General features: G+C 45.1%; 1 protein-coding gene across 1 annotated transcript; it reads left to right on the forward strand.

The window, feature by feature from the left end:
* Positions 1-1,406: 1,406 nt before the first annotated feature.
* Positions 1,407-25,387, forward strand: HENMT1 (HEN methyltransferase 1). Its single transcript, XM_066246683.1, has 9 exons — positions 1,407-1,924; positions 16,617-17,477; positions 18,330-18,430; positions 19,790-19,915; positions 20,551-20,663; positions 21,377-21,511; positions 21,853-22,032; positions 22,634-22,811; positions 24,453-25,387. The coding sequence occupies exons 3-9, from the start codon at positions 18,407-18,409 to the stop codon at positions 24,855-24,857; spliced, it is 1,161 nt and encodes a 386-aa protein (XP_066102780.1). The 5' UTR covers positions 1,407-1,924; positions 16,617-17,477; positions 18,330-18,406; the 3' UTR covers positions 24,858-25,387.
* The last annotated feature ends 1,616 nt before the right edge of the window (positions 25,388-27,003 follow it).

Raw genomic sequence — 27,003 nt, forward strand, 5'->3', positions numbered from 1 at the left:
GCATGGCTGTGTGTTTGCAAATTCGTGGCTTTGAATCGTGCTGAGTTCACAGTTTTAAGATTCTCTGGAAGGGATGGTGGCCAGGACCTCACGCTTTGTGATTACGATGCAAGGTCTTTCTGACCTCCCCTGTGTTGTAGTGTCCGACCAGAGGTTTTGTTTGAGCCAAAGTTTATTTAAGTGATAAGAACAATATAACATCTCATCCGGTTGTTAAAACGTCCTGTTAAGCTTTGAAAGAACTACTGTGCCTGGAGGGGCCTAGTTAGTGGAATGCTGTAGTCTAGGCATTTGTTGGAGGCGTTTTTCGTTCTTTTCCACTGGAGTTTATTCTCATCTTTCACGAGCTACTGCTAACCTAGAGAAGGCTCATGTGTTTGGGAATTAAGAGAAGGCTACAAAAGACACTGAAGTTTCTACGGATGGTAACGGGCTGGGCAGTTTTATCAGCAGAAAAGAGCCTGGATATATATAATATATATGAAATAGGAAAGATCAAGGCTCGTTAAAGAGTAAAAGGCCCAGTTGACAGGAGCCGGGAAATATGCTTGGAGGAAGTAATGACTGGATAGAAACTGGGCCACTGAAGTGCCTGCAATGCTAAGATAAAACAGGAATTTAGTGACGTTTAAATAAAAAAAATCAGTGGGTTTCATAGGAGTAACAATCCGATCCCTGTGGGCTCAGTTCTAATGATGTTAAGCACCTCCCAAAGGCCTCACTTAATATAATTGTCTTTGAGGTTTACGATTTTTTGTTGTTGTTAGATTTTTTATTTATTCGTTTTAGAGAAGAGAGAGGAAGAGGAGGAGCAGGAAGCATCAACTCGTAGTAGTTGCCTTGACTAGGCAAGCCCAGGGTTTCAAACCAGGGGTACTTTATCCACTGGGCCACTGCAGGCCAGGCAGGTGGTTAGGAATTTAACGTGAATTTGGGGAGAACACATTCAGACCACAGCACCCATTAAACCAGCATAACGGTCAAGGCAAGCAGGCATCACCCCAAAAAGTTCTGTCCCTCCAACTCCATCCTCAATCACTTTCTGTCAACATAATTTGCATTTTCTTGAATTTTAAATGGAGTCCTACACGATGTTCTCTTTTGCCTGCCTTCTTTGACTCAGCTTAATTTTGAAATTCATTCTTGTTGCTTGTGGTATTTGTTTTTGTTTTTATTACTGAGTATTACATTGTATGGATTTACCACATTTTGTTTATCCAGTCATCTGGTGATGGCCTTTTCAGTCTCTTAAGTTTGGGCCATCACGAATAAAGATGCTATAAGCATTTGTGTACTAGTCTTTGTGCAGACGTTTTTTTTGTTTCTCTTGGCTAAATACCTAGACTTAGAGTGACAGGGTCATGATAGTTGTGTGTTTAATGTAGTAAGAAACAACCAAACTTTCTAAGGTGATTTTGTTACAGTAATATAATGTTACAGTAACTAAATACAGTATATAGAAATACAGAAAAATATGGAAGGTATTTAGAAATAAGTTAGGATATAATGTTAAAAGCCATTGAGGCAAGTGAATAAGGCTATGCCATCTAGGTAGGAACTACTCTAGTGTGTACCAATATTATAGGCAGACCTTGCCTTTCACTCAGGGCCCAGTTAGTGTGTGTGTGAAGTTATATATAGACAAAAAGTGGCTTGATATGACTTTTTGGTAGATTTAGATAAAAAGAGCTCCTTGCTAGAAACTTCCAAAAAGATGGTTTGAGGTGATAATCCTGTAGATTGACGCCTGTTTGAAGGCATAGGCTGGAAAAGGTACTAAAGCTAAGGGTCCCCCCTACTGCAGTAGTGGCCCAGGCTCCAATGTTGAACATGGACTTTCTCCATGCTGTTCTGACCAAGGACAGCCGAGGGGAGCACACCGATGGGGACCCATTAAGCTGCACCCAGGCACATCATAGGATTTGTGAGTAATAAACTGCCTGTGTGATTCTTGCAACTAACGTGTGTCTGTCATGTCTTTCCTCCGGTGGCAGTTGGTCTTGGCACTGATCAGTAGAATCCTCATAGCCGCCTCAAGAGTAGTCTCGAAGAGGCTTCCAGCCTTGCTGTTAAGCTAGAGCGTCTCACTGCACAGGGAAATCGAATTGGGGACGCCTGATCGACATAGAGCTCGGGCTCTACTGGGACAATTGTACTACTTTATATTCCCACCAGCAATGTGTAAGAATTCCAAGCTTTTTTTTTTTTTTTTTTTTTGTATTTTTCTGAAGCTGGAAACGGGGAGAGACAGTCAGACAGACTCCCGCATGTGCCCGACAGGGATCCACTCGGCATGCCCACCAGGGGCGACGCTCTGCCCACCAGGGGGCGATGCTCTGCCCTTCCGGGGCGTCGCTCTGCCGCGACCAGAGCCACTTTAGTGTCTGGGGCAGAGGCCAAGGAGCCATCCCCAGCGCCCGGGCTATCCTTGCTCCAATGGAGCCTCGGCTGCGGGAGGGGAAGAGAGAGACAGAGAGGAAGGAGGGGGTGGGGGTGGAGAAGCAAATGGGTGCTTCTCCTATGTGCCCTGGCCGGGAATCGAACCCGGGTCCCCCGCATGCCAGGCCGATGCTCTACCGCTGAGCCAACCGGCCAGGGCAGAATTCCAAGCTTTGTATCATAAATATTTTAAAATATTAGCCTTTCCAAAGGATGTATTGTGATTTTAATTTAATTTCCCTTATATACAAAAAATGTTGAATATCTTTTCAGGTATTTCTTGACATTCATTCATCTCCTATTGTGAATAACTTCAAATCATTTTCCTATTGTCTTACGTAGTTACGTAGTTGTCTTTTATTTAGTTGGAAGAGTTATTTACATGATTTGAATATAAAGTAATTTGTTTAATACATGTTTTGCAATTTTTCACATACTCTGTGGCTTGCTTTTTACTTAAAAAAAACCCCACTTTCCTTTAATTTGAGAGAGAGAGAGAGAGAGAGAGAAGCATCAACTCATTGTTCTACTTAGTTGTTCCATTTAGCTGTGCAGTCACTGATTGCTTCTCATATGTGCCCTGTCCAGGGATTGAACTTGGGACCTCTCTGTGCCAGCACGACGCTCTATCCCAGGGGCCGCATGCGGCCCCCTGAGGCCATTTATCCGGCCCTCACCGCACTTCCGGAAGGGGCACCTCTCTCATTGGTGGTCAGTGAGAGGAGCATAGTTCCCATTGAAATACTGGTCAGTTTGTTGATTTAAATTTACTTGTTCTTTATTTTAAATATTGTATTTGTTCCCGTTTTATTTTTTTACTTTAAAATAAAATATGTGCGGTGTGCATAGGGATTTGTTCATAGTTTTTTTATAGTCCGGCCCTCCAGTGGTCTGAGGGACAGTGAACTGGCCCCCTGTGTAAAAAGTTTGGGGACCCCTGCTCTATCCACTGAGCAACTCAGCTAGGGCTTAATTTACTTAATGGTATCATTCAAATAGCAAATACTTTTCTATTTTAATAAACTCTTCAGTTATCAATTTTGTTTATGATTCATGCTTGGTGTTCTAAGAACTACCAACCCCAAGGTTGCAATATTTTTTTATGTTTTCTAAAAGTTTTATAGTTTGGGATTTTACACGTAAGTTGTTGGGCAAACAAGTTTGTAACAAGTTTGCTCGCTTTTATTTCGCCTAATTGTTGCATTGGCATGGGCAGCGCCTGTGTGTGTAGTCTGTGAAGGGCTGTGGTGCTTTGCGGACTGCCCGCCACTGTGGGGAGGGGTGATTGTTTGCTGTTGTTGGCTGGAGAAGGGGTTTTTCCACCAGCTTGTTTTGCTGGAGAGTCCTGGAGGGGGGGAGAGAAGGAGTGCTGAGGGGCTTGGGAGCCCTGCTGAGGCTGACAGAGGGGGCCTGGGAGTCCAGGAGAGTCTCGAGATAAAAAGGGAAGCTGTCTTCCCTGCCTGCTTGCTTGTCCACCCTTACGAGACTTGAATAAATGGAATGGCCCACCGTTCTCTGTATCAGCAGTTCCTTTACTGTCTGCCCAAATCCAATGTGAACCTGCACGGCCAGGGCGGCGGCCACTGGCCTTACACAAGTCTAGGACCATCTTGAGTTCATTGTTGCTTCTCGTGTGAGGTGGAGTTGATTTTCATTTTTGTCCACACATAATCAGGTGATCCAGTACCATATGGAAGAGACTTTTCCTATCGAATTCGTTTAGCACCTTTGTCAAAAATCCCTAGACCCACCACGTATGGTCTATTTCTGGACTCTACTTTGTTCCATTGATCTTTATCTTTTCACCAGTACCAAATTATTGGATTACTGTAGTTTTATGATGTTTTGAAATTAGGTAGGTTAAATTTTCCAACTTCATTCTTTTTCTTAAAAATTGCTTTGTTGGCCCTGGCCGGTTGACTCAGTGGTAGAGCATCGGCATATGGAAGTTCCCAGATCAATTCCAGGTCAGGGCACACAGGAGAAGCGCCCATCTGCTTCTCCACTCCTCCCCTTCCCTCTTTTCTCTCTCTCACTCCTGCAGCCATGACTCATTCAAGCAAGTTGGCCCGAGGCACTGAGGATGGTACCATAGCCTTGCCTCAGGTACTAAAATATAAAATAATTCAGTTGCTATGAGCAACAGAGCAATGGCCCCAAATGGGCAGTATTACCCCATTGGGGGCTTGCTAGGTGGATTCCAGTCAGGGTGCATGCAAGAGTCTGTCTGCCTCCCTGCCTCGCATTTAATAGTGTTTTTTTTTTTTTAATTGCTTTGGTTGGCCTGACCTGTGGTGGCACAATGGATAAAGCATTGACCTAGAACGCTTAGGTTGCCAGTTTGGATCCCTGGGCTTGCCTGGTCAAGGCACATACCAGAAGCAACTACTACAAGATGATGCTTCCCATCCCTCCCTTCCCCCTTCCTGTCTCTCTCTCAAAAAATAAAATAAATAAAAATAAAATATTTAAAAAGATTTGCTTTGGTTACTCTAAGTCTCTTGTGTTTCCATCAATTTCCTTTAAAAGAGAGAGAGACAGGCCTTGGCCAGTTGGCTCAGTGGTAGAGTGTCAGTCTGGCATGCAGGAGTCCCGGGTTCGATTCCTGGCCAGGGCACACAGGAGAAGCGCCTATCTGCTTCTCCACCCCTCCCCCTCTCCTTCCTCTCTGTCTCTCTCTTCCCCTCCCGCAGCCGAGGCTCCATTGGAGCAAAGTTGGCCTGGGCACTGAGGATGGCTCTGTGGCCTCTGCCTCAGGCGCTAGAATGGCTTTGGATGCAACAGAGCGACGCCCCAGAGGGGCAGAGCATCGCCCCCTGGTGGGCATGCCGGGTGGATCCCAGTTGAGCGCATGCAGGGGAGTCTGCCTCCCCGTTTCCAACTTCAGAAAAATATTTAAAAAAAAAAAAAGAAAAGAAAAAAAAAAGATAAAGAGAGAGAGAGAGAGAGAGAGAGAGAGAAGCCTAGCCTGTTGCCATGCAATCGGTGTTCATGAATGAATAAATAAGAATTAAAATAATTACCATGTGTAACTAAAATAACAAATGTTCTGAACATTTTATTGTTCAAAACCACCATGAAACTAGAGTAACTTAAGAAGCCATTTAATTGAGTACCCAAAAACTAAATTTCTGATTGGTAGGTTGTTCTGAACAATCAAGGGTGTTGGATAAAACCACTCCTGTTTCCTTGGTTATGATTTCAAAACACTGAATCAGATGAGATATGAGTTGAAATTTAAGAGTTCTTTGGAGTTACTAAGCAAATAAAAAGGAAAGGATATTTTAGTTAGGGGCAGCCTGTGCAAAGGCCCTGAGGTGTGAAAGAATAGATAATGTGTTGGGGCAGCTGTTACTATTATAGTACTTAAATTTGTTTCAAGGATAATAGGAAAAACAAGTAAGCCATACGATGGCATGGTGGCCAGATATCAGCTCTTCAGATACTGTACTTGTCTGCTTATTTCTCATCTTGAGCCACCAGATGGAGAGTCTATGCCTTCCAGCTAAACATTCCAGCACTAGACACAAAGATTGACACTTAGGCACTAAGCAGATATTTAAAACAAAACTTTCTCTGTGTTGTAGAGTTGGGCACCTGAAACCTGTATAATTATGTTAACCAATGTCACTCCAATAAAATTTAATTTAAAAAGGACTTTCTCTACTCACAATGCTGTTGACAACAAATGTGTAAAGGTTTCTTTTCCCGTACCAACTCTTTGGACACTACTGGGTGTCCTATAATGTAATTCAATTCTGACATTAACTACTTGGGGTTAGCAGCCTCCACAGGTAATGGGGCTCAGCCCTGCAAGACTACACTCAACCTCAGCTACCAATTTTAAGAATAAGAGGGGGGTCCCCAGGTCACCCATACTTCTGTTCTAGATACAGATCAAGGGTTCCTGTGATCCCCTCATCAGGCTTAATAGTTGCTATGACAGCTCAGAACTCATGGGAACACTTCACTTACTATTACATGTATACAAGGAATATTATAAAGAATATTATCCTTTATTATAAAGGATACATATAAACCTGGAAGCTCTGGGAACCTCATTGCTTAGGGTTTTTATGGAAGCTCTATTAGAATGTCATGACATTAAATTATGAGGTCACGGGTGGTGGTGAAAGTTCCAACCCTCTAATCCAGGGGTCCCCAAACTTTTTTACACAGGGGGCCAGTTCACTATCCCTCAGACCATTGGAGGGCCACCGCATACAGTACTTCTCTCACTGACCACCAATGAAAGAGGTGCCCCTTCAGGAAATGTGGCAGGGGCTGGATAAATGGCCTCAGGGGGCCGTATGCCACTGGTGGGCCGGAGCCACTGGTGGGGCCGGAGCCTTAGTTTGGGGACGCCTGCTAATCATATGATTTGGTTTATCTGGCAACCAGCTCCCTCCTGAAGTTATCTCTAGGGTCACCTAGACTCAGCTCATTAGCATACAAAGAAACAGAATTTTATTACTCCAGACACTGGCTGGGTCTCGGAAGCTCTTGTGCCTGACCGGTGGTGGCACACTGATAGAGTGTCAGTATGGGCTGCTGAGGTCCCAGGATAAAAACACTGACGTCGCCTGATAGAGTGTCAGTATGGGCTGCTGAGGTCCCAGGATAAAAACACTGACGTTGCCTGATAGAGTGTCAGTATGGGCTGCTGAGGTCCCAGGATAAAAACACTGACGTCGCCGGCTTGAGTGCAGGCTCATTTAGTTTGAGCGTGGGGTCGCCAGCTTGACAGTGGGATTATAGACACGACTCCATGGTTGCTGGGTTGAACTCAACGTTGCTGGCTTGAACCCAAGGTCACTGGCTTGAGCAAGGGGTTGCTGGTTGGGCTGTAGCCCTCTGGTCAAGGCACAGATGAGAAACAATCAATGAACAACTGAAGTGCCACAAATATGAGTTGATGCTTCTCATCTCTCTCCCTTCCTGTCTGTCTCTCACTAAAAAACAAAAAACAAAAACAAAAGAATGAGCCTGAACTATTTAAATTATAAGTGTTTAATTAGGGCCTGGGATTATATATTTTAGGAAATTTTACATAAAATGATTAAAGTTATTTAAGGTTAAAATGGTTATCTTGAAGTTATCTGAAAAAGCCTTCTTTTCAAGTAAAAAAAAAAAAAGAACATAGAGCCTGACCTGTGGGGGCACAGTGGGTATTATTATTCTCACCTCCCCTTGCCTGGAACAACAGTGCGATTACTCTGTTGTTTGTTTGGAGTATGTTATCTTTACAATTATTTTTTTTTTTTTAGTTATTTTTTTTTTCTTTTTTTTTTCCTGAAGCTGGAAATGGGGAGAGACAGTCAGACAAACTCCCGCATGTGCCCAACCGGGATCCACCCGGCACGCCCACCAGGGGCGACGCTCTGCCCACCAGGGGGTGATGCTCTGCCCCTCCGGGGGGGGGGGGGTCGCTCTGCCGAGACCAGAGCCACTCTAGCGCCTGGGGCAGAGGCCAAGGAGCCATCCCCAGCGCCCGGGCCATCTTTGCTCCAATGGAGCCTTGGCTGCGGGAGGGGAAGAGAGAGACAGAGAGGAAGGAGGGGTGGGGGGGTGGGGGTGGAGAAGCAAATGGGCGCTTCTCCTATGTGCCCTGGCCGGAATCGAACCCGGGTCCCCCGCACGCCAGGCCGATGCTCTACCGCTGAGCCAACCGGCCAGGGCCAGTTATTGCTGTGGCTTGTTAGCTCAGTCGATTAGGGCATCGTCCCCAAATGCCAAGGCTGCAGGTATGATCTCAGGTAAGGGCACATAAGGGGAACTGACCAATGGATGTACAACTAAGTGGAACAACAAACGAATGCTCTCTCTCTCTCTCTCTCTCTAAAATTAAATCAATAAAAAATTTATTTTATTTATTTATTATTATTATTATTTTTTTCATTTTTCCAAAGCTGGAAACGGGGAGGCAGTCAGACAGACTCCTGCATGCGCCCGACCGGGATCCACCCAGCACGCCCACCAGGGGGCGATGCCCTGCCCCTCCGGGGCGTCGCTCTGTTACGTCCAGAGCCACTCTAGCGCCTGAGGCAGAGGCCACAGAGCCATCCCCAGTGCCCAGGCCATCTCTGCTCCAATGGAGCCTCGGCTGCGGGAGGGGAAGAGAGAGACAGAGAGGAAGGAGAGGGGGAGGGGTGGAGAAGCAGATGGGCGCCTCTCCTGTGTGCCCTGGCCGGGAATCAAACCCGGGACTCCTGCAGGCTGGACTGACGCTCTACCGTTGAGCCAACCGGCCAGGGCCTTTTATTTTATTTTAAAGAGTTTTTATTTATTGATTTTAGAGAGGGAGAGAGAGAAACATCAGTTTGTTTTTCTGTTTATTTATGCCTTTATTGGTTGATTCTTGTATGTGCCCTGATGGGGATCAAACCCGCAACCTTGGTGCATCATGACAATGCTCTGACCAACTGAGGTACCTACTATGAAGCCTGGTGACTTTTACCTTAAAGATATATCTAGACTCTTGCCTGACCTGTGGTGGCGCAGTAGATAAAGCGTCGACCTGGAATGTTGAGGTGGCTGGTTCGAACCCCTGGGCTTGCCCGGTCAAGGCACATATGAGAAGAAAGTACTACAAGTTGATGCTTCTTGTTTCTCCCCTTCTCCGCCCCACCCCCGTTTTCTCTCTCTCTTTCCCCCCTCCCTAAAAATCAATAATATAAAACAAAAACGTATCCAGACTCTGTCTCCGTTGTTTCATCTTCACAGCAGGAAGGCCAGACCACTCTCATACCTCTCCTGACTCACTGGAATGGCCATCTAAATGGTTACCTTGCTTCAATTCTTGACACAGTAGGTGAACAGGAGGCCTGCATGGTGGCCTTGCAAACTCAGAGACCACACAGGGTGGTCTGAAATGAAAACTTTCTAACAAAGTTCTTGGCGGACAGTCATGTCCTAGGGCGGTATTTTTCTTAACAAAGGTTCATGCTTACCTTAACTGAGCCTGTCTGTTGTCTTTTTGCATCTACAGTAACATACCTGATAACATACCTTTAAAACAGTGGTTCTCAAAGTGTGCGCCCTAAAAGATTTCCAGGTGCACCCTATGGTATTCCACAGAAATATGTGCCTGTTGGGGACCAAAAAACCAACAGGGTTTTTGGAGTTTAGATTTTGGGGGGACAGAGGTGTGGGGAATTGGCTGTAAGCTGACAGTCTGCCCAACCCCCCACCTCACTTGCCTGATTAGGTTGCAAAAGGCTATTAAGCTGTGGTGCTGGATTGTTTACACTACCCCCCATGTTCCCCAGAAAGACTGGAGGCAAGTTTCTTCTATCCTTTGTTTGGTGTAAAGTTAAGATGATATGTATGGTGGGGGTTTTCTGCACTCAACACAAGAATAAAAAGAGAGGAATTCTTCAATGTATTGATGAGGAAATGAGAGTTTGCCTTTCAAATAGATGCTCAAGGATTGAAGAAATTGCTAAGGACACATCAGGCTCATGTTTCTCATAAACACAAGAATGAAAAAACGTAACACATTTGCACCAGGACTCGCTGAATTTACTAAATCTTACTAAGAATGTATCTATATATAAAAAAAGATAACTTTTTTGTCTTTTTTTTAAATTTTTAACTCCTCTTTTTTACGAATTCTAAAAAGCGTAACTCAAAAAATGTAACATAAAAATATTTTTTAATGTCAGAATAATTTTAATTTTGTTGTATTTATTTTGTTTAGTTACCATAAAAGCACGCTTGGACTTTATATTTTTTCTTTAATATTGGACTTATTATAACACATTTCTCAGAAATTTGTATACAGTGCACCTACAATTACTTGTAGGATTTTCAGTGCGCCCTGACTTCAGAAAGTTCGAGAACCACTGCTTTAAAACATGAGAGTTCTCTCCCAGCCCCATTGGGAACAACCACCCCACCAGAGCAGAAAGAACAAATCAACTCATTGTGTATACCATGTTCATTGTTAACAGCTAAATATCCTATGCCTGCCTTTGTAAGTAGGCATCTGTTCCTTTTACTTTTTATCCAATCTGCTTTGCCTTCTCCCGCCTCCCTAACCTATCACCAGTGGGTTTCATGTGACCCCCTTAGGTCTTCCCCTTTGATTCTGAAGAATAAAATAAGTGATGAAACCGCCATTTTCCAGAGTGTTTTCTCACCCCATTGAGACTTTGCTTCTCCGCAATTGTTGACAGTTTGGCTCAAATAAACTCAGAACATTCTTCCAAGTTTGGACATTTCTTATGTTGACAACACCTTCCAATTCATTCACCACAAAAACAGTCAGGATGGTTGTCACTGGTCCAGTTCCGAGAGCCAGATGCTGAGATAGGAAGAGTGTGTACCAGTGACCTTCCCAGGAGAGGCTGGTAAGGGAGAGGGGAGCAGGACAGGGAAGAAACCATCACAGTGGTTCCATGTCAGGTCAAGTCCTGTGGATAATGGCTTTAGACTGATACAGCAGGGGAACTCTGGAGTATAAATTATATCCCATTGTGTCCCAAAGTTAAGGCAAGGGAGCTGATTTTAATTTTATTTATTTATTTATTTATTTATTTATTTATTTATTTATTTTTGGTATTTTTATGAAGCTGGAAACGGGGAGACAGTCAGACAGACTCCCGCATGCGCCCGACCGGGATCCACCTGACACGCCCACCAGGGGGCGATGCTCTGCCCCTCCGGGGCGTCGCTCTGTCGCGACCAGAGCCACTCTAGCTCCTGGGGCAGAGGCCAAGGAGCCATCCCCAGCGCCCGGGCCATCTTTTGCTCCAATGGAGCCTCGCTGCGGGAGGGGAAGAGAGAGACAGAGAGGAAGGAGAGGGGGAAGGGTGGAGAAGCAGATGGGCGCTTCTCCTGTGTGCCCTGGCCGGGAATTGAACCTGGGACTTCTGCACGCCAGGCCGACGCTCTACCACTGAGCCAACCGGCCAGGGCCTGATTTTATATATCCTTACCAGCCAGCAATCAGCAAAAAATTGGCTCCCCAGGAGGAAGCAAGTTCTCAGACACTCCCAACTCAGAGAGCGGGGGCAGAGCTGCTCGGGAGCCTCAGGCAAGTAGCTAAAGTGGCTCAACTGGGTCAGGGGGTTCACTTCCGAGAAGGTTCACTCACAAGGCCAGCAGGGCAGGCTGATGCTGGCAGGCCTGGGTGGGGCTGGGGCACGTTTGGTTTCTCTCCCTGTGGGCCTCCGCGTGGGGCTGCTGGTTCTTCCCACAGCCTGGCATCTTGGTTCCTGGAGGAGGGGTTCCAAGAGACAGGAAGTAGAAGCTGCCAGTTTCTTAACACCAGGGCCTGGAATTGGCCCTGTGATATTTGGTTCATTGGTGAAATCACAAAATCCATGCAGATTCAAAAGGAGAAGAAACAGACCCCTGTGTCGCAGTAGGAGTGGCAAAGAATTTGTGAATCTTGATCAGTCACAATTTTCCTTCTGGCCACAAACTGTTTACATTCATTCCTTTTATATGCAAAATGAAATTGCTTTTTCCAAAGTCCTCCAAATATTTTATCCTAATTTGAGCATTAGACTCACGCTAGGACACAGGACTCTTGGTCAGACCTGCTAGACTAGAGCGATAGGAGAAGGACTTTTAGCTGTCTTTTTTTTTCCACTTAAACAAGAATGCGGTCCATAATAGGCTCACTGTGCATGCTTACTGAATGGGTAATCCTATTTCTCATTTTCAGTGGAATGAATCAACACTCAGAGAGGATAGGTAAATTTCCAAAGGTATGAGAGTAATAGTCAAATGAAAATTTTAAGGTCTTTTTGACTTAAAATGCATTCTTTTGGGGGGGTTAAGGCTATTTTTTTAAATTAATTTTAATGAGGTGAGATAGATAAATCAGGGTACATATGTTCAGAGAAAACATCTCTAGGTTATTTTGACATTTGATTATGCTGCATTCCCATCACCCAAAGTCCAATTGTCTTCCGTCACCTTCTGATTTTCCTTGTGCCCCTCCCCTCCCCCAACTCCCTCCTTCTCCTCCCCCCACCCCCCGTAACCACTACACTCTTGTCCATGTCTCTGAGTCTCATTTTTATGTCTCACCTATGTATGGAATCATATAGTTCTTAGTTTTTTCTGATTTACTTATTTCGCTCAGTATAATGTATCAAGGTCCATCCATGTTGTTGTAAACCTACAAAGGAGCCCCCATAGGGATGACTTCCGACTTCTCAACATAAAATGCATTCTTAGAATATGTAATGTGGTCTGTAGCGCTGTGGGAATTAGAATCTGGTGGAGGGAGGCAAGATTAGGTATAATGAAAAAATGAGATGACAAAGGGTAAGCTAAGGTGTTGGCTGTGGGAAGGAACAGATGCAAGTGACAGCTTGAAGGTCGAGGTTTGGGGAGTGTCCAAGTGTGGGAAGGGTGGAAGTGGACAGAGCCAAGGATGATCTCCAGCCTCTGAAATAGTAGAGACCAGGAGAATGAGGAAATAGGCCCATTTGGAGAGACCTGGATATGACAATTCAAGTTCACAAATGAGCCAACGAGCAGGTAAGGCAAAAACTCTAGATTCAGGAATCCTATACAGTTCACTCAAGTTTTAAATTTTTTCTTTAAAAATTTAAAATTATTAAAAAAAATTTTTTTTTGAAATTTTTTGAACGGTGGCCCCGGCCAGATAGCTCGGTTGGTTGGAGCATCAGTCCAAAGTGCAGAGGTTGCCAGTTAGATCCCTGGTCAGAGCACGTACAGGAACAGATCGATATTCCTGTCTCTCTCTCTAAAAAAAATCAATAAATTAAAAAAAATTAAATTGTGGTATAAATACATGTAAAATACATATAAAATTTACCATGTTTAGGTGTGTAGCTCAGTGGCATTATGTACATTTACACTATTGTGCAATCATCACCCTCCACCATCCACCTATAGAACTTTCTCTGTCATCTCAAACTGAAATAATAACTCCCAATTCTGTCCTCCCTTGAGCTTCTGGCCACCACCACTCTGCTTTCTGTCTCTATGAACTTGACTCTGCTAGGTACCTCATATACATGGAATAACACTGAAGGGGAGAAAAAATAATTCCCCCTCTACCCTTCTGAGTTCTTGGCTGGGACTCCCTGTAATAAAAGACAGACTAACGGGAGAAAAACAAAAGTTTGTAACATGCATACCTCATGTATGATATATATGCTCTCAGGAAGAGTAACTCCCACCTTAAACACCATCCTCAGCAGAGACCAAAGGAAGATATTGGGGTGGGGTGGGGGGTAGCCAGTTAGGGGAGGTCACCAGGAGAAGCACAGTAAACAGAGGTAAGGTTTATTCTGCAGATTTAAGTCAGTATCTTCTCCATTGATAAGATTTCTTGTGATTTAGTCACCTTCCTCTGCCTGGTATAGAGAGGGAGACATCCTGGTAAATGGAGATTTCCTTTATAAATGTTCATTTCCCTTACAAAAGGGTGACTTCTGTGTTTTCATGGCTTTTCTTGTGTCTGCTGTTTCTTTAAATAATTAGCTCAAAACAACCAGAATGCCAAAGAAGCGTATTTTGGGGTGGCACATTCTGCTACTCAGCATCCCTGCCTTTGACACTTCTCCAAGTTTCACAGTCCAGAAGCAGAGTTGTTAGATTGCTCCGTATCTCACCGAACCAGTCTTCTAACCCTGACAGCATGTCAGTTAGGTCAGGATGGTCTTGTTTCAGGAGGTGGTGTTACAGAAGGGGTCCCAAAGTTAGGCTTATATGCTGCAAGCAATCAGGTATTTAAAGAGGCATTCCTATGGAAACAAAAGGAAAAAAAACCAAAGGCAAATGTTTAGAACAGACTATAAACCGTTTTTTTTTTTTTAATTTACTGATTTTAGAGAGAGAGGAAGGGAGAGAAAGAGAGATTGATTCATTGTTTCACTTATTTATACGTTCACTGGTTGACTTTTTTTGTGGCAGAGACAGAGAGAGTCAGAGAGAGGGGCAGATAGGGACAGATAGGAAGGGAGAGAGATGAGAAACATCAATTCTTCATTGTGGCTCCTTAGTTGTTCATTGATTGATTTCTCATATGTGCCTTGACAGGGGGCGGGCTACAGCAGACCAAGTGACCCCTTGCTCGAGCCAGCGACCTTGGGCTCAAGCTGGTGAGCCCGCACTCAAGCTGGCAACCTCGGGGTCTTGAACTTGGGTCCTCCACATCCCAGTCGAATGCTCTATCCACTGCACCACCGCCACTGCCTGGTCAGGCACTGGTTGACTCTTATATGTGCCGTGACCAAGGATTGAACCTACAATCTTGGTGCATCAGGACAATGCTATCAAGACCAATGTCTAGAAGCCTTGACTAACTGCCCTCTAAGTTAGTCAAGATTTCTAGATGTTGGTCTTGAAGCATATTCAGTCTGAGAGAAGAGGCAGTGGCAATCTGAGAGATATTCCTGGTTTGAATGTTTCTGGTGATGTCATGAGGTATTCCGGTGAACTTTCTGAGTGGCCTGCACAACAAAGGGCACAAAGGTCGTCCCTACATGAGCTGTTGTGTTTTCTTGGAAGCTGACAATAAGCCATCCGGCTTCAGCATTCAGGACTTTGGGAAAAGGGCGGTTTTTGTTCTTAGTGATTCCAGCTCAGAAGGGCAATTGGAAATGTTAAGAGTCATATTGGAGAAAGCTAGAATTTGGGATCCAGTCCTGTTTTCAGGTAAGTAATGGAACCTCAAAGGCAATGCATGGACCTAGAATCTCATGTCCACAAAAGTGAGCTACTAAAAATTATTCTTCCTCTCCCCTCACTCCCATACAATATCTGCCCTTTTGTGCTTGGCTTACTTCACTTAGCACAATGTCTTCAAGGTTCATCCACCTTCTAACAGGCCCGAGTGCCATTCCGTTTAAAGGCTGAGTAGTATTTCGTTGTATGTATGTGCCACTTTTATCCATTTATCCACCAAGGGACATTTGAGTTGTTTCTACCTTTTGCTGTTCTGAATAATGTTGCTGTGAACATTGGTGTGCAAATATGTTTGCATCTCTCTTTTTAAAATTTTTATTTGTTGATTTTAGAGAGAGGAGGAGATTTTAGAGAAAGGTGGGGGAGAGGAGTGGGAAGCATCAACTCGAGTTGCTTCTCACAGGTGCCTTGTCCAGGCAAACCTGGAGTTTTGAACCAGTGACCTCAGCATTGCAGGTCAATGATTTATCCACTATGCCACCACATATCTGTTTGATTCTCTGCTTTCAATTTTTTGAGTGTATGCTGCTGATCAATAAACTGTGGTATATGGAGGTTTTTAAAGCATTTGGGCAGCCTGACCTGTGGTGACGCAGTGGGTAAAGCATTCAACCTGGAATGCTGAAGTTGCCGGTTCAAACCCTAGGCTTGCCCGGTCAAGGCACATACAAGAAGCAACTACTATGAGTTGATGCTTCCTGCTCCTCCCCACCCCTCTTTCTCTTTCTCTAAAAATCAATAAATAAAGTCTTAAATAATAAAAGAATTTGGGCAAACATTGATTTGAATTGGGTAGCTCCTACCCACTGAGTTAAGACTTTCATAGGAAAAAATAAAGAAAAGACTTGTATAGGGAAGATGCCAAAGCAAAGCAAGAAAATGATTTGGCTATAGCTTAGTGTGTGCTTTATTTGAGAAAGCCTGGTTGGCCTTTTGTGATGGAGGCCTTTGCAGCTGTAGGTTCTGGTTTGCTTATATAGGCGGCCAAGGCATTGCAGCCACTGCAGTCTAATGGCCTCTCTGTTGAATTAACTTAAAAATACCTAGGGGTAGCCTGACCTGTGGTGGTGCAGCGGATAAAGTGTGACCTGGAAAGCTGAGGTTGTAGGTTCAAACCCCTGGCTTGCCCAGTCAACGCACATATGAGTTGATGCTTCCTGCTTCTCCCCTCTTCTCTTTGTCTTTCTCTCTCTCTTCTCTCTGAAGTCAATTTAAAAAACCTTGGGGTGGGATTCATTCACTAACTTTTACAGGTTCTATTTAAATTAGGGATTCTGTAATAAGGAATATGCTCTTTAAGTGACAATCTAAAAAATATAATAATGACAGTCTGTCAAGCTGCAGTGTCTCTAGGGAACATCCCAGTGAAGCTCACCTTGAGTTACTTTTCCTTTTTTAAATAATTGATTAGAGAGAGGGAGAGAGAGGGAGAGAGAGCACGCGCGCGCAATACACCGACCCGCTGTTTCACTCATTTATGCATTCCTTGTTGATTCTCGCAGGTGCCCACGGAGGGAATTGCAATCCTGGTGCATGCGGAGGACGCTCCAACCAACTATCAGGCTAGGGCGAGTTAAGGTCCTTTCTTTCAGAGACTCGACTCTTCCGATTACCAAAAACAAAACAAGAATCATGTAGCTTTTTTTGGTGATACCTCAAAGCTGTTAGCACTGTGCTTTGCATATTATGGATATTATTTGCAAATACACTTCTGATATATAATTTGTGGTATACTAATGGCTCATTAGTTTATTAGTAAACACCAGCTTTTGTCTTTTAAAATAGGACAAAAAAATATGACTAAACAAAATCCCCCCCCCCCCCAAGGCAGCAGGTTCGCTTCTCTCCTCTTTCCCTCCTTAAACTCTTCCACCACATTCGAGAAAGAACTGATTATGACGTGTCAAGCTGAATCTCGGCAGCGGAAGGAGGGCCCGATCGAGTAACGTTGCTAGGAAACCAGACGGTTGAGTCCCCAGCACGCAGAAGCTACCCGCTGGAGGTTTGGGGCTGAAACTTCTGCGAGTTCAGACGTACTGAACGAACTTGACCCAGCTTAGGGGACCCCAGAGGCCCCTGTGGATGGGCCTGGGGACCCGAGCGGCGGCTGACTCGAACAGCAGCCGCCGCGGCTCGCGCTCTGGCTGGGACGGTTTCCAGCTCCGGCCGCGCACCCAACAGCAGACGGAGCTCGGGGCCCGCGGAGGCGCGGGCCACCTCCGTCCAATAGCCGCGGCTAGGAAATGGCTTCGGGCCACCCGCGGCTAGGAAATGGCTTCGGGCCACGCGCCACTGCGGCCGTTAGAAGAGGCAAGACCGACGCCGTGGAGCCCGGAGTCAGCGGGCTGGGCGCCCCGCGGACGGTGAGGGCACACGTCGAAAGCGCTGGCGGCGCAGGTGTGACGGCCGCAGGCACAGCCACGCAGCGAGACTGCGCATGCGCGGCCGTCGAGGGCGGGGCCAGGAGTTAATGTAGGAGGCTCTGCACCCGTCGCTAGTCCGCGAAGCTGCGGTTTGCGCCTCCCACGCGCTGTTTACTTCGGGGTAGGACAGACGACGACTCAGGCTCAGGACCATAACGTGGGGTACTGACGGTTTCGGGATTCGAGTTGGAGAATAACTCAAAAAGTTAGGCGATTGACATGTTGCCTACATTTTAGACCAAGTTGTAGTTGATAGAGACAGACGTTCAGTAGGGACCCCAAATTGAACCTCAAGTTCATCCGCGCGGGTTGGATAGCTGTTGGAGCATCTCTAGTTTATTACGCGTAACACTTTATTTTTTGGCCTCGAAATTTCGTTTTGACCATATGTGAAAGAGTAATTGCAAGCCATCTGAATGATGTCGAGGGCTCTAGTGAAATAGTCCAAACGGGTGGGATTGTACAGTTTGTATCAAAGTAAATGAACAGTAAAAGAATAAACGGGTAGGATTGTGCAGTTTGTATCAAAGTAAACGAACAGTAAAAGAACGAGCGTTACTGCATTTAGTTGGGTTGGGGTAGTGCAGTAGGTTTTCTGAGCTGGTGGCGCTTGTCTGAAACAACGTACTGGAAACATTCTGTGAGGCTAAATGGTAATACTGAAAGAGAACGGAGAAAGCCCACTTTCTCCTTTCTGGGTTGGTCTAGGCAGCTATTTAGTCCGGTCTTCTTTTTGTTTTTATTTTATTTTCGTCCAGGCTTCTTTTTATAATTGATATTTTGTATTTACAGCGCCGTCCTTGCTGATTCCTGGAACTTGAAGGCTACATCTATATTTTTATTGTTTCAACAAAACTTTGAGAGACAAAATGGAACAGAGCAACACCGAAGAGGTAATTGCTGCCCTTTCTAAGCAGCTTGCATGACTCCCAAGTTATTCTGGCAATGGTAGATACATTGAGTTAATAGGGCATGACAATTACACTTTAAAAATGTTTTTCTTTTTTTTTAATAAAACTAGGCTACAAGGAAGTTGCATATTTGGCTTGTATTTTATTACTCTTGGACAGAAGTGAGTTTTGGACTGTACTCCTTTATGCTACGGTATTTAGAAGCAGGAATACAGTTGGGATTAATCATAATTACTTTCTTCTTTATTTTTATTTTTTTTCTTAAGTGAGGGGAGGGGAAGCAGAGAGGCATCCCCAACGGAGCTATTTTTAATACCTAAAGGGGAGGCTCCACAGAGCCATCTTCATTGTGCAGGGGTAGGGGGAACAGGCACGACATGATGGAATCAATCTAGCCATGGCTGTGGGAGAGGAAAAGAAAGAAGAGGGAGGGGGAGGGAAGGAGAAGCAGATGGGTTGCTTCTCCTGTGTGCCCTGACTGGGAATCAAAGGGGGAACACCTGCATGCCTGGTTAATGCTCTACCACTGAGCCAATTGGCCAGGGCTGTAATTACTTTTTCCTAATGGGGTCATGTTAAAGATACATTCTGATACAATTATTAGGACTGTTGCCATAAGAGCATTTCAGTTAAGGGTGAAATTGGGCTCAACTCCATATATAATAGAGACTAATGGGTTCATAGCCTGTGAGCAGAGTGAGGGGGGTCAGTGGATAGAGAAGAGACAGCAAGGGTATGAGGATATGGGGATTCTTGCTAAATAGATTTACAGATTTAAGAGGATTCTTGCGGCCATAGTGATCAGCTATAAAGGTTATTGGTCAGAGCCAGAGTTTGATCACATGTCAAGGGTAGGGGACTCTAAACTGACTGTGGAAATCTTGCTAAAATTGGGCAAGGCTGGGCCAGACAGAACACTGTCCAGATTCAGGCCTGGTCAGAAGAAGTCGCAAAGGAGCCTGACTTCAGTTTGGTCAGGAGAGACTTTGTCAGTTATAAACAGTTTCCAGCCTCCTACCTGCCTGAATTTCAGGCTTTGCAAGTTCACTAAAGATCCATTATGGTGGAGAGGCTTATAATTGTTTTATCAAATGCATTTGTAAGTAATTTTCCGTTCAGCTGACTCTGAGCTATAGAAACTGTAAAACCAGATTCTTAATAAGAGAGGAGACTTAGGTAAATTATGGAGGAAATAAATTGCCTTCTAATGATTCTAGAACAGAGGTGGTTGAAGGACCAATCTGCCCTGCCAATTAATTGGGGGAAATGAAGCTGTTATTTTCTTATTTAATTCCTGAAGTCATGTGTGATTTAGAACATTTTTTGTTTGTAAACTTTCAGGGCAACGGTGTGGTTGATGGTAATGTTGACCTTCCTGTGAAGAAGGCAATTAATTTTTACCCTCCATTATACAGACAGCGTTACAACTTCGTTAAAGATCTAGTGAATAAACATAAACCCAAGAAGGTAGGTATCTGCTTCCAAACATTTAATTAAAATTATCCTCATCCTGGTGGGTGGCGCAGTTAGAGCATCATCCCATAGTGTCAGGGTCGCAGGCTCGATCCCAGGTCGCTCAACCCTGCAGGTGCCAGCTCAGCCCCCAAGGGCACTGGCTCGAGCTCCGGTCAGGGCACATGTGCGAAGCCATCAGTGGCACAACTAAGGGGAACAAGTTGATGCTTCTCTCTCTCTCTCCCTCTCTCCCTCCCTTCTCTGTTAGGAAAAAAATAAACTATTCTATAAAACATTTTGTCAAATTAGAGGTCTTGGTAAGTACACAGAGCTGTTCAAAAAGTATTGCAAGGAGGGGAGGGGTTATAGAGAAAACTAAGCTCGAAAGAGCTGGGTGAGGGAAGAGGAGTAAGTTTGGTTAACATGTGATGTTAAACAGGGCTTATTTCCTACCCCCACCCCAGGCTTATGTCTCAAGATTAATTTCCTTCTGTGTACTTTTTTTTTTCTGCCAAAAAGATCCCTCCTTATAATGTTTTATTATGGTTTCATTTTTTGATGCCCACTCCCTATAAAAGAAAGTCTTTGATCCTATATCACTTCTGGATATAAATGTCTTTGAAATAACCGTTACATCTCATCTACAGGTTGCAGACTTGGGGTGTGGTAATGCTTCACTTATACAGATGATTAAATCACACAGTTGCCTTGAACTTATTGTTGGAGTAGATATCAATGAAGATAAAATAGGATCCAAAAGGTAATACCTCATTTCTGGAAGAATGGTGCGTTAATCTAAAACTAGTGGCGCTATTGAATATGCTTAGAGGACCTGTCAATTTCATGCAACATATAAAATATGGTAAACATTAACATGGGTTGTATGTTATACACTGAGAGAGCCTCAGGCTCACTGAATATTGCCTGTGTGATAATACTAATTAGCTGTGTACATTGTAAATAATACCTGTTTTCTACCAGTGTAGAAAGCATGGCCTCAATTAAGTAATTATAGTAGTCAAAGCATTGCAAATTCAATTTCATATGGCAGGAATCTAATTACTTTAATGTGGACACCATGGTAACAGCACAGCGCCAGACCACGACCTCCACTTTGAAACAGCAGCTCTCCAATCTCCAAATATATAATGAACTTCATAGATTGTTTCAAGAATATTTTCCTTTTAAAGAACAAAAAGTTGAAAATCATTGGTCCAGAGTGAGCTAGGAGAACAAAAGTATATATATTAAAATGAGAGCAATATCAAATAATTATTCAGAATCTCCTTATTAGCCAGTTACTTCCCCATGAGAGGAAATTACTCTGTGACCTGGTACTTTAATACATCACGGGCAACGGGCCAACCTCGGACACCCCACTGTAGGCAGAATATAACTCTCAGTTCAGCAGTTGGGATGATTCTAACCAGTTCGTGTTCAAATGTCCTGGCTTCTACAATGCCGCTGTTGCAGGTGTAACCTGTCTCCCGTCTCGGGGGATTACCTATGTCCCCGGGACCTGAATTTGTCCATCATCCTGTATCACGGCTCCGTTGTGGAAAGAGACTGTCGGTTGCTTGGGTTTGACTTGGTAGCCTGTATCGAGTTGTAAGTATTAAATGGACTTCCTTTTGTATAAATTCATTAGAAACATCTCATCTCATTGAATTAGTCTTAGTAAACTTTGTACCCTAAATATAATCTTAATTTTTATTTGTAAAGAAACTTGCTTGTCGGTTGGGGACTGGCGTTTTGCCGTTCTCTCTCATCTGGAATGGGTGAAGGGGAGGGTGAGACCAGTGTAGGTCTCTATTACCCCTTCAAAGAAGCAGATACCTACCTTCTTGGACAGATCAGTGCAGAAGTAGACATTGTTTTGCTAAATCAATGAGGAAAACATTTGCAAGTGAAGCTCGATTTTATTAGCTCTTTCCCACTAACCATTTCAGAATAGAACATTTGGATTCCGAAGATCTGGCCAGGTTTCCTGAAGTCGTGTTTGGGTACTTGTGTCCGGCCATGGTCGTCATCAGCACGCCAAACTTGGATTTCAACCCCCTGTTTCCAATAGTGACCTTAAGAGATTCAGATCACAAATTTGAGTGGAACAGGAAGCAGTTTCAGACCTGGTGAGTTCATAATTGGGTTTTTTGGACCCTCCAGAAGTTTAAATTCCTGTGAAGTAAGTCTGGATCTATACTATTAACTTTCTTCCAATAACACTGATTTCCAAAGTGCAATTTAGCAAAAATAAAAAAAAGGGGGAGGGGGAGTTTGTTTTATCTTAGGTCTCACGTAAGTGTGGGCACCAGGTGTGAAGGCGTCAGAGGTGTTGGTGTGAAGATCAGGAAACAAAACTGAGGGAAGGTGTGGGACTGAGTGTGATGCCCTGGCCCAGGGCTTGACACGGTCATGGCATAATTCCAAACCTAAAGAAGGGCTGGGATTAGAGCCCTGTGGTGTCCCTGCCGCCCCTATAACCTGCACGGTAGCTTTCCTTTTCTCCATATCTGGTGTTTAATTAAACTCCCAGTCATTGCTTTAATGCCCCTCAGAGAGATAAGCAGACTCCCTGATGTGGCATTCTGTGGAGCTTGTAAGAATTTGCAACTTTGAAGTATTTTTGTTCATTGTATTTTTACAATAGAATCTTCTATTCTACTAGAAATTGCTGTCTGTTTAACAGGAGCTCTAAGTTTAGGAAAAACCATCTCCTTGTTTGGGTTTCAGGGCCTTAGATGTGGCAAATTGCTATGGTTACTCCGTGGAGTTTACTGGTGTTGGGGAGCCACCGGAAGACGCTGGCAATGTCGGCTACTGTACCCAGATAGGGGTCTTCCAGAGAATCGGAGCCCCGGCAACCAAGTCGTGTGGTGCAGAGCAGTGTGCTGAACACATTTATAAAATTGTGAGTATTCTTGTATTTTTCCGAAGTTGGAAGCAGGGAGGCAGTCAGACATTCTCCCTCATGCCTCATACCCCTGACCAGGATCCACTTGGCATGCCTACTAGGAGGCGATGCTCTGCCCATTTGGGGTGTTGCTCCATTGTGGCTGGAGCCATTTTAGCACCTGAGGCAGAGGCCATGGAGCCATCCTCAGCGCCCAGCCAACTCTGCTCCAATGGAGCCTTTGCTGCAGGAGGGGAAGAGAGAGATAGAAAGGAAGGAGAGGGGGAGGGGTGGAGAAGCAGATGGGTGCTTCTCCTGTGTGCCCTGGCCAGGAATGGAATCTGGGACTTCCACAAGCTGGGCCGATGCTCTACTGCTGAGCCAACTGGCCAGGGTTTGTTTTTTATTTTTTTTTTTTAATTAGGAATTCCCAGTGTAGAGATAAGTATGACCTTTTTTTTTCTTTTTAAAAGATTTTTTATTTATTGATTTTAGAGAGAGAAGAGAGAGAGAGAAAAAGAGAGAGAGGACATGGGGGGCGGGAGAGGAGCAGGAAGCATCAACTCCTTGTTGCTTTTCATATGTGTAAGCATATGCAACCCAGGCAAGCCCAGGGTTTCGAACTGGCGACCTCAGCATTCTAGGTTGATGCTTTATCCACTGCACCAGCACAGGTCAGGCATAATGACCTTATTATGAGGTTGGCTCTGGGAGAATTCTACATGCCCCACGACTGTTGGAGGTCTAGCATGGTCCTTGAGACAGCCCGGCCTTTCGCCACGGCTTCGGAGCCATCTGGGCCCACAGCCCCGCTTTGCTGGGCCTGCGCAGGAAGGAGGGGAGCCAGCAGCAGCCCCACAGCTGGGCTCCGTCCTGACTTGGAACTGAGCCTCCAAGCTTCTTGGACCTTTTTGGTTTCAGGAGGTAAAGTGAAGGACCAACACAGTTTCCTTTTAATTAACAACGCTTTTTTGTTTAACCCTATGTGTCAATAGCTTGACTCTCATTATAGGTGTGGCATTCACAGTTAGTAAGGTTTGACGTTTGTACATACAACTAATTTGTGTGTGTGTGTGTGTATGTGTGTGTGACAGTGACAGAGAGGGACAGACAGGAAAGGAGAGAGATGAGAAGCATCAGCTCAGTTGTGGCACCTTAGTTGTTCATTGATTGCTTCTCATGTACCTTTAATGGGGGGCTCCAGCTGAGCCAGTGACCCTTTGCTCAAGCCAGCGACCATAGGGTCATGTCTGTGATCCCACGCTCAAGCTGGTGAGCCTGTGCTCAAGTCAGTGACCTCGGGGTTTTGAACCTGGGTCCTCAGCATCCCAGGCCAACTCTCTATCCACTGTGCAACTGCCTGGTCAGGCTACAGTTAATTCTTCATGTGGTATATTGTCAGTACTAATAATTTAGAAGATTTTCCTATATTCTAAGTGGTTTAAAAAAATCTTTTTTAAGTTTTTTTATTTTAGAGAGAAAAACGATAAGGGAGAGAGAGAAATATCGATCTGTTGTTTCACTTATTTATGCATTCACTGGTTGATTCTTCTATGTGCCCTGACTTGGGATTGAACCCATAACCTTGGTGTATCTGGATGACGCTCTCACCAACTGAGCTACCCGGCCAGGGCTAAGTGCCTTGTTTTCCCCCTTCAGGCTTATTCAGTTTCATATCCGAGTTTACAGCAGAAACAAGTCCGCAAACTCATGTTAACAAATGAGGTGTCTCGACAAGTCCAAAACATGAGGTGGAGCTACGCCTTGAGCCTGAGTCTCCTACAGAACGGCAAAGAAAACCGTCAAAAGACCAGGGACCCCGGGCTCCTCACTTTTCCCGCGCCGGTCTTCACAGAACTTGAAAAACTCAAGATAGAGCAGTCCCCGAAGCCTTTCTGTTTTGGGAATAAGTTTTACGTGCCGCTGGAGAGACTGCTGGCCTACCCCAGGGTGAGCCGCCTGTGCGACAGCGTGGACACGATGCGAGCGCTCATTGCCGACACGGTGCCACTGAACACGGACGGCTCCGCAGTCACGGTCGACCTGCGTGATCACAGTCAGTGAGCCGTCCATCCCCAACCATGGGGTCTGAGCCACAGATGGGCTCACCTAGGATATTTTTTGTGTGGCCATAATTCAAATAACTATTGATAGTGAAATTACTTGACTTGTTCTTTTTTTTTTTTTTTTTTTTCTTTTGGTATTTTTCTGAAGCTGGAAACTGGGAGGCAGTCAATGCTCCTCCCATCTGGGGCGCTGCTCTGTTGCTTCCAGAGCCATCCTAGCACCTGAGGCAGAGGCCATGGAGCCATCCTCAGCGCCCGGGCCATCTTTGCTCCAATGGAGCCTTGGCTGCAGGAGGGGAAGAGAGAGACAGAGAGGAAGGAGAGGGGGAGGGGTGGAGAAGCAGATGGGCGCTTCTCCTGTGTGTCCTGGCCGGGAATCGAACCCAGGACTCCTGCACGCCAGGCCGACACTCTACCACTGAACCAATCGTCCAGGGCCTTGACTTGTTCTTTTTTTAAAAAAATAGGTTTATTTTGTTTGGAGTGTGTGCAGAGAGTTCCTGATACGCTTGATTTTTGTTGTTGTTGGAGCCCTATGTTGACATTAAAGAAATTCTAACAGAAATTGAGACGCTTAACACTTCTTCCCAGGGGATATGGGTAGCTTTAAAATCTCGGTTGTCTACCTCCTTTGGGCTAAATTCTGAACTCCAATACTTAGCCTAAAACATACAAAACTGGGATGCAGGTGATTGAAGCACGTGGAAACCTTATGATGTAAACCAGTGTTTTCAACCGTGAGTCCAGGGACAGGTCTGCCAGGAATTCCATGCCAGTCCACGAAAGAGCTAACCACCCTGACATTATATGGAGATTACAGACCCAGTGATCTTAGTCGAATTCACTTATGCTCAGGGTGATTCCTGCCTTAGCGGTCCCGGAAATTAGTTCTATTTTCACTGGTCCCCAAGGGTAAAAAGGTTGAAGACCATGGGTGTAAACCCTGGCCGTGGTTTTTGAACAGCTCCTTGGCAGCTGCCTGGTTGGAACTGGAATAGAAGGGAGAGAAGTACAGCTTCACCTAATGGGGGAAGAACAGTGATTCTCAGGAACATTTCTCCCTGAGGCATGGGAGTCCCAAGAGAAGCTGACCAGGCACGACAGCTCTGCCACCATTGGGGCTGACAACTGCATATGGCTGTTCTGTACCTGGCATGCACGTCGGGGACAGAGAGATGCTTTAGCTGCCACTTGCAAGTTCCAGTCCAGCAGAAAGGAAGAAAGGGGACAGGGCGTTTGCCGGCTGTCGGTTTTACCAGTTCTACATAATTGCTTGCTTCTTGAGCAGCTGGTCTCTTAACACACACACAGAAGCCGTGAGGTGTGTTTTTATTTTATTATTTCTATCCTATTCCTATTCCTATTCCATTCATTTCTATTCTGTTCTGTCTATTCCGTGGGGTTGCATGCCCACTTAGTCTCCTGCCAAGGAACAGGGAGTGAAAGGACATTGTGACATCCTTCTAGTAAGTGGGAGGAAAGTGGACTTGGTGGAGGGGAAAAGCAAGTCAGGAAGAGAGGACTGTCATCACGTTATCCGGCTGTTCCTTCCTTAAGTTTCAGGGACGGCTCCACTGCATGCTGGTCCCCACCCCTGCCTTTGTGCTTAGACTGATCTTTCCCTCCTGAGTGTATCTGACAAGAGAATACACTTCCCACCCCAAAGGCCCTCTCGTCGGCCATTACCTTTCTAGACCTCTGCATAACCCTTCTTATCACTGATCTTCTGTTAGAGCCTCACTGAATAACTTAAAAGTTTAATTTACAAAAGTAATGCTGCAACACTAAGACACTTCAGGACTATGTAGAATTTAAAGTAATGGTGTGCTGTCCACCCACCATGTTGAATTCCCAGTGTCTCAAATTCATTGTCTTAAAGGGAGCGGCCCTGTCACATTGTAGGTACTCGGCCTGCTTGGCTGCATTCGTCGCTGCCCACTCCATTCCACCCTGTCTGCTGGGACTCGCTGGGACTCGCTGGGACCAGGCAGATGAAGCTCTGATCCTTTGTCCTTCCCGGGAACACCGCATGGCTCCCTACTCCCCACCTCATCCTTGACCCGGATTCTCCGCTTTCGTCCACAGGCTGACTTCCCACCGCTGGGTCTTTTTGTCCAGCCTTGTGCTCCTGTCTTCCAGCCCTT

The sequence above is a fragment of the Saccopteryx bilineata genome, chromosome 11 (assembly GCF_036850765.1).
Source record: "Saccopteryx bilineata isolate mSacBil1 chromosome 11, mSacBil1_pri_phased_curated, whole genome shotgun sequence".
NCBI lineage: Eukaryota > Metazoa > Chordata > Mammalia > Chiroptera > Emballonuridae > Saccopteryx > Saccopteryx bilineata.